The sequence below is a fragment of the Camelus bactrianus genome, chromosome 5 (genome assembly GCF_048773025.1).
Source record: "Camelus bactrianus isolate YW-2024 breed Bactrian camel chromosome 5, ASM4877302v1, whole genome shotgun sequence".
NCBI classification, from domain to species: domain Eukaryota; kingdom Metazoa; phylum Chordata; class Mammalia; order Artiodactyla; family Camelidae; genus Camelus; species Camelus bactrianus.
The window spans coordinates 51,039,894-51,054,798 of NC_133543.1; the positions used below are offsets into that span (position 1 = coordinate 51,039,894).

A 14,905-nucleotide genomic window follows, 5' to 3' on the forward strand; every position below is an offset into this window, starting at 1 on the left:
ATTTGCAAAAGATGAGACTGACAAGGCCTTAATTTCCAGAATATATAAACACCTCATACAACTTAATAACAAAAAAACAAACAACCCAATCCAAAAATGGGCAGAAGACTTAAACAAGCAATTCTCCAATGAAGACATACAAACAGCCAATAGGCACATGAAAAAAATGCTCCATATCGCTAATTATCAGAGAAATGGAAATCAAAAGTACAATAAGGTATCATTTCACACCAGTCAGAATGTTCATCATTCAAAATCCACAAACGATCAGTACTGGAGAGGGTGTGGAGAAAAGGGAATCTTCCTACACTGTTGGTGGGAATGTAGTTTGCTGCAGCTGTTACAGAAAACAGTATGGAGATTCTTCAAAATACTAAAAATAGACTTACCATATGATCCAGCAATCCCACTCCTGGGCACATATCCAGAGGGAACCTTAATTCAAAAAGATACATGCACTCCAATGTTCACAGCAGCACTATTTACAATAGGCAAGACATGGAAACAACCTAAATGTCCATCGACAGATGACTGGATAAAGAAGTTGTGGTATATTTATGCAATGGAATACTACTCAGCCATAAAAAAGAACGAAATAATGCCATTTGCATCAACATGAATGGCCCTGGAGAATGTCATTCTAAGTAAAGTAAGCCAGGAAGAGAAACAAAAATACCATATGATATCACTTACATGTAGAAACAAAAAAAAAAAAAAAAAGACAAACAAACTTATTTATAAAACAGAAATAGACTCACAGACAGAAAACAAACTTACGGTTACTGGGGGTGATGGGGGTGGGAAGGTATAAATTGGGAGTTCGAGATTTGCAGATACTAACTAATATATATAAAATAGATAAACAAGTTCATACTGTATAGCACAGAGAACTATATTCAGTATCTTACAGTAACTTATGGTGAAAAAGAATATGAAAATGAATATATATATATATATACATATATATATATATATGTTCATGTATGACTAAAGCATTATGCTGTACACCAGAAACTGACACAACACTGTAAACTGACTATACTTCAATAAAACATATATATATATATATATACACAAAAAAAAACCCCTAGAGATTTAATTTCAAAGAGCTTCTAAAATCTTCTCAGGCTCAGGCAGGACCCCTCTGTCCTTTTATTTTTTTCTCTCTAACCACCCTCCAACACCCCACACCAACTCATCTGACAAACACTTATTAAGCGTCTTTAGGTGCTAGAGATGTCAGGATGAAGTCAGCATAGGCCCTTCCCTGGGGGAGATTCCTCAGGGGGTCCAGGCTCCTCAGTAGCTTTGGGTAGACTGCAGGCATATCTTGGGCCTATGGGCTTGGAAGGATTGGATCGAGACTGTACCCAGTTGCAAATTTGCTGGTAACATTAGTCTCAATCTCTTCTGACCCACCCTATTTCAAATTCATCCTCTCCTTGAATCACTTTCCTTTCAGTTCTGGCTATATCCTGCCAGTGGGATCCAGGTCATTCCCAGTCTAACACCAATTTTATGTGAGACGACGAGAAAGCATAATCACAAAACCCTAAGTTTCTAAGTAAAAGCTTCCTTTTACTTAGTAAAGCATAATAAAGCAGGGTACACGGAATGTTCCTGGAAAACCACTAGAACGAGCAGCAAAGGGCATCCGCCCTGTGACATCTCCTTTTCACTGAAGTGGTATTTGTAAAAAGACTGATTAATTCTTTGTTTCACTCAGTGTTTTTGGAATACCTCTAGATACAAAGGTCATATTTTGAGGTCATCTATGCACACATCAGTACTTCAACATTGCATTACTGCCTTCATACTTATGTTTCAACATTTTTCATTAATAAAAATTTATCTATTGCATGTGTTAATCCATAATTAACAACTACAACTGCAACAAATTACTTCACCAGCTTCAGTAAGTGAGAGGCCCTTTTTCTTGTGTAACAGAATGGCTGGAGGTAGGCAGTCCAGGCTGGAATGACTGCTCAGGGATGTCCAAGAGAAAGCTCAGTCTGTCCTCCTGCTCTGCCATCCACAGTGGTTGGCTTCTGTCCAAATGACCACAGCATGACTGCTGTGCATTCAGGGAAGAAAAAAGGGTGAAGGAAAATGGGCTTTCTCCAAGCCAGGTGTTATTCCAGAAGGAACAGTCCCATGGCCTCCTCTAGCTGCAGAGGAGTCTAAGAAGGTAAATATTTTACTTTCCAAACTCTATAACAGAGACAAGCAAAAGAAAAGGAGGTAGGATTGGGTGTCAAGTGAGGCAACCAACAACTTCTTATGTATGTAAAAATGAATGCAACTTACAGCTGAATTCCTCCTCTGCAGCCTACTAAATGGTTTCACAATAACATACAAAAACACTTTCTAAATTATAAAACGTTTTGTGAATGTTATCATGGAGTGTATTTAAATGAAAAATTGAATTTTGAACTTCTAAAGAACTTTATGCAAACATTGCTCATCTCTTACTTTGATTCCACACTTGATATCAGAAATAGATACTCTCAACCAATAAGATAGCACTATTTTCTTTCCTGTAATCATTCTTAATAATCGTAGACACTCATTCTGGGTCACCTTAGGTGAACACTTCCCCTTCAATCTCCAGCTATTCTTTTGTTCTCACATTTATCTCTTTGTGTCTGGGAGGAGGAGCTGTACCTGAATTAGAGAAAGGAAGGAATTGCCAACTCACTGGTTGGCTATGTATTCATCTTCGTTTTTCTACTGCACATTTTTGTCTTAGTGCTGATTTATTGTGTTGAGTAGCTGCATCCAGACAGCTATATGCCAATCACTTGTACACCGATTACTCATCATTCTGAGCCTTAGGATACCATACAACTCACTAATGAGCACATTATAATGCTGGCCAGTGTTAATCATATGATAATCACGTGCACTGCCTTATTTACAGTCTATTCATTTAAATTAATTGGGCATTTAATTGAACACAATGTGAAAGAAATTGGAATTGGTTTTCGAAGTTTGTTTAAGTTAATTTCACCTACCATCTTTTATAGGCAAGTGAGAGTATTCATTTGATCTGGAAATTTATAGCAAATACAAACAGATATGATGTTATTTTACAGTGGTACACATGCATATGTAAATTTACCTCAAAATGTGTTTAGAAACAGCAACCAAATTTGCAGTTTTTAAAATCTCCACTAATATTCTTACGTAATCTGATTGCAAAGAGATTCTGCATGTATAAGAGATACTAACAAATCCAACTCTTAGTTGGAAATATGAGGTGGGATCCTAAACCAACCTGATAAAACTATTCTGATATTTTCTTAGTATAGGAAACTTACATTTAATTCATGAATAAACATGTGGTGAACTATACCTAATTACGATCCTATGTATTTTCCTCTTTCAGATCATAGCATCAAAATATTACAGGGTCTACATTTTTAAATGAGTGCATGATTGCCAAAAATTGTATGCACCACTAAATTCAGTGTCTTTTCATTGAAATAATTTTCTAAGAGCACAGGTAGAGTAGATCCAGAATAACCATGGACAAAAAAAAAAACAAACATACACAAAAAATCTAGATGCCAATTTTTCTTCTTTTTTTTCTCAAATAGCAGCATTTCTGGTTTATGGGCAACTGCTTCCATGCAGTTTTAAGATGCACCAAATGACTGAGGGGTTCTCTCAAAACAAGCTGGAAAATGTGCTGCTCCAGCAACATGGATGGACCTGGAGATTGTCATTCTAAGTAAATTGAGGCAGAAAGAAAAAGAAAAATACCACACGATACCACTCATATGTGGAATCTAAAAAAAAGACAAATGAACTTATTTATAAAACAGAAATAGACTCATAGACATAGAAAACAAACTTATGGTTACCAGGGAGGGAAGAGGGTGAGAAGGGATTAATTGGGAGTTCAAGATTTGCAGATACTAACTAATATATATAAAATAGATAAACAACAACATATAATACTATAGAGCACAGGGAACTCTATTCAATATCTTGTAGTAACCTATAATGAAAAAGAATGTGAAAACTAACATCCGTATGTATATGTATGACTGAACTGTTATTCTGTTCACCAGAAATTGACACAACATTGTAAACTGACTATACTTCAATTTAAAAAAGTGCTGCTCCAATTATTTTTAAGAATTGTTCATAAAAAAATCATAAATCATTCTTATAAATTAATTGGAACAAAACTTGTTTTGGAAAGAGGACCTTAGGGGAATTAGACAATATGGCAATTTTTGAAAGTTTTACTGTATTTAACACTGAACAATCTTGGTTCTTTCTCTTTAGACTATAAATTCAAACTGGTAAATCAAATAAATAAAACAACGTAAAGAATTGTAGCCACTCTGATAAGGGCCAACATGATTCTATCTGTAACTTCTGACATCGTAATGTCGGATTCTACCAAAATCTCCCTTTAGGTCAAATGGGCATCATAATCTTTGCCTAAACCAGTTTTGCAAACTTTCTAAATATAATGTAAGAGCGTGTTTCAAGGGAAAAGCTGGACTCATGTTTTGTAAGACTAGAATCATGGAGGAACAACTGAGGCTCAGACCAGGATATCCATGCACCTGGATGTTCTAATCCTGTCTGTTTGATACAGTAGCTGTAGTCACATGTAGCTACCGAGAACCTGACATGTGGCTAATCTGAACTGTGATGTATGCTAAGTGTAAATACACATCAGTTTTAAATATTTAATATGCTAAATTTAAAATATCTCAATTTTTTATATTGATTACATGCTGTGGTGATATTTTGGATATATTGGGTTAAATAAAATATATTATTAACGTTAATGTCACCTTTTACTTTCTTCTTTCTTTAATGTGACTAGAAAATTTTAAATTACCTATGTGGCTAGCATTAGTAGTTCATGTTATTTTTTGATTGCTCTACCAAATGGGAAGAATGGATATTTACTACTTTTATTGTCTTGGGGCTGACAAATTAAAGCTACTTTTGTGAATTTAAAAACACTATTCAATCAAGATGTATTATCACTGTATACCTGGTACTGAGTAAGGTACTGGGAATATTAAGATGAACTAGACCCAGTCCCTGCCTTCCAGGACCACAGGCGTTTAGTAGGTGCAGGGAGCTCTGGTCACACAGAGGATGAATGACTGGAAATAAAGGCTACCGAAATTTTGGTAGAAATCCTTCCAGATATCTCTTATACATACAAATATGTACAAACACAGACACATACACACATGGCAGGTGTGTAGCTAGATGATATATAGAGATGGATAGATGGCATCATACTGTCCATGATGATCTGAAACTCACTTTTTCTACACAATGTATGATGGACATCCTTTCACAAAAACAATATAGTCAGTATCATCACTTTATGACACTTTTTCATTGTAAAAACCATTATATATATGTGCCCAAACTAATTTTGCCTTTTCTATGTTCTCTTATTCATGGACTTTCAAATTGTTTCCACATTACTATGAACAGTACAGGAAGAGACAACTGTGCTCACTTTTGTGATTAGAAATTTAGAATAAACTATGAGGAATCCTGGAGAATCTATTTCTGGACTCTCTTCTGTTCCAGTGATGTGTCTGTCAAATCCAATTTGAGTATCTATTGTTGCAATTATCGTAGCTCTTTGCTGTGTTTTTCCACCTTTTCTCTTGCCTTAACTTTTTTTTTTAAATTGAAGTATAGTCAGTTTAAAATGTTAATTTCTGGTGTACAGCATGTTTCAGTCATACATACACATATACATATATATATTCCTTTTCACATCCTTTTTCGTTATAGGTTATTGCAAGATATTGAATATAGTTCCCTGTGCTACACAGAAGAAACTTACCTATTTTATACATACTAGTTAGTATTTGCAAATCTTGAACTCCCAATTTATCCCCTCCTACCTCCTTTCCCCTGCCCAGTAACCATAAGTTTGTTTTCCATGACTGTGAGTCTGTTTCTGTTTCATAAGTTCTTTTTTTTTTTTTTTTTTTTTGATGTGTGTAGATTCCACATATAAGTGATGTTATTCAGTATTTTTCTTTCTCTTTCTGGCTGACTTCACTTAGAATGACTATCTCCAGGACCATTCATGTTGCTGCAAAGGAACCAGTTCTCTTACACCCATGTCCTATCTCTACAACCTTTCCCACGTATTTTTCTCTTCCATTCCATAACCTGTCTCTAATTTTGGTTTAGATCAGTATTTAGCATTTACATTGATATGACTTTGTAAATAACATTCTTGGGTGAGTCATGCAGTGTAACATGTATTTCTTCTCATGTACAATTTTTCTTTTCCCTTAGAGCTAACAGCTAACACTCTCCCTTCTCTCTCTCTCTCTCTCTCTCTCTCTGTCTTCTATATACTCATTGCTAATATACACTCAAACTCTACAGGGAGGATATCAGGTTGTTAGCAGCATCACGCTTTTCAGGGAGGCACCCCTCTTGGAACCTTATTTTGTTGTTTCAGTCTGGGCTGGCTGCTGGCTGTGACTACAACATACCTGTAATCCTGGGATTTCCCTTCCTAATCCTGGAGATACCCATCACCCGTTCTTGAGTTAGAGCACTTGTTTCCTAGGTCTTGTATCTTCCTCTGTTTACTCTATTTTGGGGAAATCTTCCTTCTGGGGCTTCCTGAGAAAAGATGTACGGGTAGTAAAAATTTTGAAACTTTACATGACTGAGAATTTCTTTAGGCTTCTCTCTTTTTAAGTTCATTTATATCATTTTTAAAGACTGTACACATAAGCAGTATCATATGATATTTGTCAGTCTCTGACTTCACTTAGTATGACCATCTCTAGGTCCACCCACGTTGCTACAAATGGCATTTTATTCTTTTCTGTGATTGAGTAATATTCCATTACGTATAAAACATCTTCTTTATCCATTCATCTGTCGATGGACATTTAGGTCGCTTCCATGTCTTGGCTATTCTAAATTGTGCTGCTATGAACATTGGGGTGCATATATCTTTTCAAATTAGAGTTTTCTCTGGATATATGCCCAGGGGTTGGATAGCTGGATTATAAGATATAGACTTCTCATTCTTGAGAATAATTTCCTACACATAAAATTACAGGATGGAAATAATTTTCCCTCAGAATTTTGAAGGCAAATCTTTATATCTTCTGACTTTTAGTGTCATTGTCAAGAGGTCCTATGTCACTATGCTTCTTTATCATGTGTAACATGCTCCCCCTACCTTGGAAAATTTTAGTATCTTCTTTCTGCCAGTTTTCCCAAATTTCATAATAGTGTGCCCAGGTAGGATTTTGGTTATTATATTTGACATCAGGTGAACTCATTGGAAATTTATATCCTTCAATTATAGGACATATTCTTGGACTATTTAATAATTTCTCCCCTCAGTTTTCTCTTAACTATCTTTCTGGAATTGATGTTAGCTAATTATTACACCTCCTGGATTGTTCCTCTAAATTTTTTTTTCTATTTTTCATCTCTGTCTTTTTGTTCTACCCTCAGGGAAATTTCTCCAACTTTATCTTCTAATCCTTCTATTTTTTTTTTCTTCTGTAAACTTTTATTAACTATGGTTACGGGAAGAGCTTGATCATAGCAGAATGCAACATGAAAACATTAGAAATTACAGAAAGACTTGAGATAAGTGTCAGACACAACAGATTAAGCAAGTCTCTCCATCAACTGAGAAACAATAATGTAAAATCACAGAGACAAATCTTTGTGAGTAATACAGGATGCAAGGTAAAAATAAAGACATTGGAACTCCCTGGTGTTGTAAAATAAACTTGCAACTTTATTTTTGAATTTCTGAAGTTGTGATTCTTTCCCTTGTCACTGAGCCTCAACACTCAATTGTTTTCCCAAATCAAGTCCTCTTCAGTCAACATTATCCCTATTGTCAATAACTTTCAAATATCTTACTTGAAAAATAATCCTTAATTGTCCAGTTTTCTCACCCCACACATTCTATTCCAGGAAGCAGGCAGCCTCCCAGCACAGAGATTATGTTCTTCCTCTTTGAAATGCAAACTTAAACAAATGGATTTTGGTCTTCTTTCTTCAATATGGTCGGATGAGTATGTGCTTAATTGCTTCTCACAGGCATCTTTATTCTGCAACTTTCTTGTCACTGCCATTTGTCATAACTTAACTAGAATGCTGTCCTCCACCCTCTCCCTCCCTCACTTGGCAACCATCAATTCTTCTGACCTAACTAGTTAACTTGCTAAACCACCTGTATGGTTATACCAGGAAACACTGGACCTGAGACACAAACTACACAATACACAGACACAAACTCAATACACAGCAGCTCAGGCTTACTTGTAGGCAGAATTTCATTTGTTGGCCATAGAAAGAGAACACTTAAAAATTGAGAGGGCTTGGAAAGGAGATGGACTAGGGAGATATCTTGATGGCAGGACCACTTAAAAGGAACTTTCAGTCCCGCTACTGAATTTTTTATTTCTGTTGTCAAGAGCTCTTTTTGTAGGGTGTTTTTTCTTTCAGTATGTTCATTTTTATGGCGTCTTGTTTCTTTTTAAATTGGATGGGAATATCTTCTCATCTCACCGAGCAAATGTATTAGCATTCTTTGAATGTTTTCCTAATTTTTGTGTTGGCTCTGTTACCTCTCATATTCCTTTTCCTCTGTGTTCTATTGTTGTCGTTTTGCTTTTTATGTTGAACTATTTTCACAGTGTCTGGTGATCCTTGGCAGTCAGCTCCTAGGTAAGAATGAGGTACTGAAAAGCCAATGGCAGCTCTGAGTGAGTGGGTGCATGTTGTTGGCAGGTGGGCTTCACAGTAGGGTGATCTGGCTAGGGAGTTTCTTTGGCGGATCCCTAGCATTGGGCTCACAGATCTCTTTCTTCGGACTGGCCAGTTTTCCCAGAGAGTAATCCTTCAATCTCCTGCTAGAGAAGGAGGGAGCTGGAATTTCTCTGTTCACCTTTAGCTTTACATACAATCCCCATCTCTTGTATGTTAGCTGCCCCTACAACTGTAACTTGGGTCAGTTCCCCAGAGAGGGAATAGCCAGTCTTCTGCTGGGACTGTGAAAGCGTGGCCATCGGATTGGGAAAGGGTGGCCCTCCTACTACAAGAGGGGAGTATGCACTTTTGTTTCTATACAGGATTTCAACCCCATTTTCTGCCCTCCCTGCTCTCCACCAGAAGGATCCAGTGTCTTTACACCTGAGTCTTTCTGGGGTCTGTGGTACAAAACAGATTTTCCTAGGCTTCCCCTTCTAACCCTTTCCTCTTCTAACCCATTATCAGTTGTCCATTTGCTTCCTGGCTTCAAAAGTTATGTTGCTGTCATTATTTTGTCTTCTTTATTTTTGTAACTTTATGTCTTCTATAACTCTTTTAATGTCATTTAATGGTGTTTTAAGGGAGTAAGGATAAAGTGAACATCAGCGTTTTTCTGGCGTCTTTGTATAACACCATGTGAAGTTACAACAAGATAAAATCCACTATTATTTGGAGAAACAAAGGACAGCAATCAATGTGGAGGGGCGTGTAGAGGACAAGGCTGGGGGTTCAGCCCCCTGCTCCAGTCACACTGGCAGATTCTAGGGTAATAAATGGTGACTTCACCATCCATGTACCACACCTTGAATCTATAAATCAACACCCCTACCTGGGAAGCCCCTGCTAAAACCTGCCTTTTTCTGCCTCTCTCAGCCTGAGAGTGTCTAGAGTATTGAAGTCCTCCTTTCCTCATTCTCATCCTTAGAGATGAATGAATCTGCTTTCACATACAAGAAAATTTTAGTCAAGAAACCCAGGTGGTCCTCAGGCCTTCTATTCTTCTCCATATGACCTTGATCCAGCAGCTGGGGGTACAGCTCAGTGGTAGAGCATTTGACTGCATATGACCTTGATCCAGCTCAGAAAACATTCACTGAGTGCCAATTCTAGATCAGGCTCTGTGTACACTGAGGGTTCAAAATGCAAAAGATGGTCCTTTGACCCTGAGGAATTCAAGTCTCATTTAGTCCATGCCTTCCTGCTAATTCCCACCTGGTAATTAGGACCGGCTCCTCCTGAGTGAAGAAAACACTGGGTGATGGCTGAGCAGCTGCATGACACTGGATTTTCACTGACATTGAAAATTTGCTGTCATTTGCTATAGACAAACATTTAAAACTGAATTATTATTGAACGTCATTACAAATTAGCTCACATACCAATGTATGACAGCGTCTGTAAAAGTAAAATATCATTACTTCTCCTTAAAGGAAAAAAAAAAAAAGCATGACACTCCTGTAATTGGTACATCATCTGTGCATGAAGCTGTCAAGTCAGGTCAACTGATGGGGGCTCCTGTGGTGACTAGTTTGTAGTAGGCTCCCTTTTGGGCCATCAGTTCCTCATGGGTCCCCTTTTCAATCACTCTCCCCTGCGACATGACAACAATGATATCCGAGTTCCGGATGGTGGACAAACGATGGGCAATGACAATGCAGGTCCGACCTTCTCTGGCTTTGTCCAGGGCGACCTGCACCGTCTGCAAAAAGATGGGAAGTTGATGCAAAGACACATGCTTGTTTCCTGGCTCATCATCACAAGAGTTCTGTTTCATACCACCTGAGTGGCATCATTATATTCAGGGGTTAAAGCCAAAGACTGGACGTGAGAGGATTAAATAAACATTTGCTGAATCCATCGCATCAAGGACCTCAGCTGCTGTCCACAGGTTGAGAAACTTCAGTGAAGCAAGAATGAACCAAACTAGGAGATTACTGTGTAATTTTACAATACTTGATGGTCTAGATTGTGAAAATGAAACCAAGGAAACAACGAAAGGTAGCAGTTAAGTGGTCATTCCTGAAAATGTTCTTCAGTGAGATATTTTAGCCCTCTCCAAAATGGAATCCTGATTCTTGAGGAGTTAATTGTAAACGGTAAATTCCTAATTGTGTTTTGCCCAATTGCATTTCCTGACATGCAAACCGCACATCAGATGCTGCCTCTTACTTTGTATTGTACATATCCTACCTGCTGTGCCATGAATCTTTAGAACTATGAAATAGGAAATGCCTAACAGATGGCCAGGGTCGTTTTATTACTTAAGAAAGCTAATTTTTGAGGGTAAAAAAGTCACCTAGCCTAGAGAATCTTAAAAAAAATCCTTATTTTAAAGTTAATCTTTTTATTATTATTATTTGAAGCAATCCTATTCTAAATCACTCTCTCTAGACTGTCTTTTGGTTTCCACAAAGTAGTAGCAATTTCTACTGTTAATGAATCAGAAAATTGAAAATACTGCCATTTTATAAGGACAAATATTACAGCAAAAGACTCACTCATAATGATCTAAGACTTTAGAAAATCAATACTTACCTTTTCACTTTCTGTGTCTAAGGCAGAAGTAGCTTCATCTAGTAGCAAGATTTTAGGATCTCGCACGATGGCTCGAGCGATAGCAATGCGTTGTTTCTCCCCTCGAGAGAGTTGAGACCCCTGGGACCCAACATTAGTTTCATATTTCTGGAAAAAGTAGGGTAAGTTTCAGAACCAGAAGCAGCCATTGCTCCTATGTTGTATGGAGCCCATATCAATGACCCTTCTGTGGATTTAAATAATTTGTTGTTTTTTGAGATTGGAAGTAATTTCTATAAAGGATGTCAAATCCATTTCAGAATATAAGAAAAATATGAGGTTTGTGACCCTTCATGTTGGGAAACAAGGGGACTTTGTATCTTTCTCTGTATTTCTTTTAGGTTGGTATTTTCTCTTTCTCCTTGTAGGGGATCCTCCCTGATTCAAGATTCCCTGATTTCCGAATTCCTGTCTGGAAGATCTTTCCAAGACAGAGTGACCTTAGGCACGCAAGGGCCTTTTGAGAGATCACCGGGTCTGTTTCCTCGGGGAGGAGGCATCATTCTGGAACACAAGCCTAGCTTTGAATCTCCACTCTTGCTGCTTATTAGCTCTGTGGTTATGAACAGATTATTTAAATTTCTATGAGCTGCAAACTTACCTGAAAAACACAGATATTAATAACTAGTTCACATATTTATTGTTTTAGATGAAATTATGAAGGAACATCCCTAGCTGGATGCTATATAGAAAAATAGTTATGTTCTCCATGTCTCTAACAAACCATTGCAAATCAACAATACTTCGATTTTTTTTAAAAAGGGGAAAAAATAGTTACGTTCACAGATTATTTACTATGCATCAGGTGCTGTGCTAACTATGCTACCAAGACTATCATTTAATGTTCTTTTCTCCCTATTTTACAGATAGGTCAGAAAACTGTGCAAAGTCAAAGCAGCAAAAAAGCAGTGTGATGGTGAGATCTAAATCCAGGCGTCAGGTCGGGGATAGCTTGAGTGGCAGAATGGGCGCATGAGGTCCTGGGTTAAATCTCCAGTACCTCCATTAAAGTAAATAAATAAATTAAAAACCTAATTACCTACCCTCCTGAAAAATAAAAATTAAATTAAATCCAGGTGTGCCCAGCTTCCAAGCCTTTGCTCTTCATCACCAGTCTACCCTGTCTTCCACAGACTGCTTCCTACCCCTGCCATCTGGCCTCTGGACAAATGCTCAACCATGCCAAGTGAGACTTGCGACAATCTACTTCGCCCTTGTGGAGAAAAGTGCTCAGTGAAGGCTACTATGGAAAAGTCTCTATGAAGAAGAGGCAATAAACCAACTCTAAACTAGTGCCTCCCATGAAATGAGGAAGCACTCAACAAAGATTTGTGGAATCAAGGAATCGTCCAGGAGACACACAAGCTTTGCTTTTCCTTCGGGATAACGCAAATGGGAATTTCCACATGCCTGTGGATTAGGCTACACAAGGAGAACCAGGCCAAGAGCCTGACTAAGAATTAGGAGCCCTTGTAAAAAGAACACAGAAAAAGCCCAGAACAAAATTTATAAACATAATCACCTACAGAGACAACTGATTTCACAGTGGTACTTGAAAGGAGTGGAAAAGGTTAAAGGCAATATTTGGCTCCTAAAATTCAGTTTCCATGTCTTAGTTTTCTTTGTGATCAACCACCAAGAGAGATTCTTGGTGGACGGAAAAATGCAGAGGTGATGTTGCGCTGCGTTCAGACTTGGCTCTGGGAAAGTGACTCCAAGGCAGGTACAACTTACCCCTCAATGCACAGTAGTTGCTGCCTGAGTAACGAAATGATGGTGAGGACAGTAATGACAGCAGCAGCTTTCTTTGTGTGGCTATTAGGTGTATTCTTCCATTCTGAGTTATTTTTTGCATTTTGCAGATGACTGAGTGACAGAAAAGTAATTGTCCCAAGTTACAGAAGTAACTTTACACTAGGATAGAGTGGCAGAGCTTGGATTCAAATCAATGTCTGCTCCAAATCTCGGGACTTTTTCCCAGTATGCTAAGCTGATGCTCAATGCAGAACTGCTTTAGGCATAACAAGTTCTATAGCACCCTTTGCGTTGGATAATATTCTACTTTCCAGAACGAAAGAATATATCGATGAAGGACATTTATTTTGCGTAAAAGACTGAGACAATCCCAGGGCACCAGGAAGCAAGTAGTATTGCCTTTGACCTTCTCCTTGAGCCACAATCACAATACTTTTCGGTTGTCCTTCCTCTCTCCACCCCATCTCCCAAAGGGAACCACCCTGACCTGGCACCTACCTCTGGGAGTGACATGACAAAGTCGTGCAGCTGAGCCTGCTTTGAGGCCTCTATGACTTTCTCCAAAGGGACTTCTCTGGTGGTGTCCCCATATTTGATATTGTCCATTATGCTACAGGCAAACAACACTGGTTCCTGGGAAACAATTCCAATGTTTGAGCGGAGAAACTGGACGTTTACGTTTTTGCTGTCATGTCCATCTATCATCTGCCAACAGAGGTGACAACCAGGGCACTGAGTTTTAGAATTCCAGCAGAGGAAAGTTCGTATTCTAGAATTAGTTATGTTGGACATTTGCTTTGCTTAAGAGACAACAATCCCAAGACTCTTTGAAATAAATCATGTTGCCTCTGACCTCTGGAGGGCAGTGCCTGTCAGAAGTGGTGTCAAAGTTGTGATCAGATACAGTTTTGTTTGTTTGTTTCCCAAACTCTAGCTCTGCACATGGTAGAAACGAGAAAGGCACTCAGGACAGTACATAGATTATTTTTTTTCACTTATCCTTTGGTGCAGCATATCCTATACAAGAATGCAGATTTGCTCAATTTTGAGACTCCATGGGTTATGAAATAGGGGTTTCCTATGAAAAGTTATTGGACAATATAAGAATCCAGTCTGTTTCCTTGATTTCACTGATACTAACTTCTGAATAATTAAGCTAGCAGACCCAAGAAAGAAAGGAGTACATTTATTTACCTAGTCAACCAACAAACATATATTGAATTACCTGCCACGAAGGTACCACGCTAGGCAGTCTCCTGCATGCTACATAAAGACAAAACTATCTCTGTTTTCTAGGAACTTACGGTCTATTTAGGCATTTAAGAATAGGAACTCAAATACCTACCATTTGAGCTCTTTCACTTAAAAGCTTGAGAAAAGTAAAGGTACCAAATGTCTAACATTTGGCCCCATGATTTCAGAAAAAGATTACATTAAATGGAGTGAACAGACTGTATTTTAGTTACTTTTTTGGCACTGTAAAAAGCAAACTATTAGAAAAAATATAAAGCATTCCTCAACAATCAACCCTTACTAATTTTCCTCTCCTCATTTTCCATAGTACTTATAGACTGCAGAGCATAATTTGGTACTGAATTAAACACTGGGAGTGTTTGCTATTTGTTGGATGTGGGACAGTATTGTAAGCTCCGTGGAGACAGAAGACATACTTCATGCTCCTTAGAACTTCCCACAGGGCCTAACGCAGTGCTGGGCACATCAAGAGGTATCCAATGAAATGTTGTAAATGAATGCCTGCATTTGCTAG

At 38.0% G+C, this 14,905-nt stretch overlaps 1 protein-coding gene across 1 annotated transcript in view; it reads right to left on the bottom strand.

The window, feature by feature from the left end:
• Positions 1-7,763: 7,763 nt before the first annotated feature.
• The window catches only part of ABCB11 (ATP binding cassette subfamily B member 11), a 73,467-nt gene continuing 66,325 nt past the window's right edge, over positions 7,764-14,905 (bottom strand). Inside the window, exons 26-28 of the mRNA XM_010971427.3 lie at positions 13,636-13,842; positions 11,344-11,490; positions 7,764-10,507 (exon numbers count right to left, since the gene is read on the bottom strand). Coding sequence (XP_010969729.2) covers positions 10,307-10,507; positions 11,344-11,490; positions 13,636-13,842 — 555 coding nt within the window. The 3' untranslated portion in view covers positions 7,764-10,306. The remainder of the gene's footprint in view (positions 10,508-11,343; positions 11,491-13,635; positions 13,843-14,905) is intronic.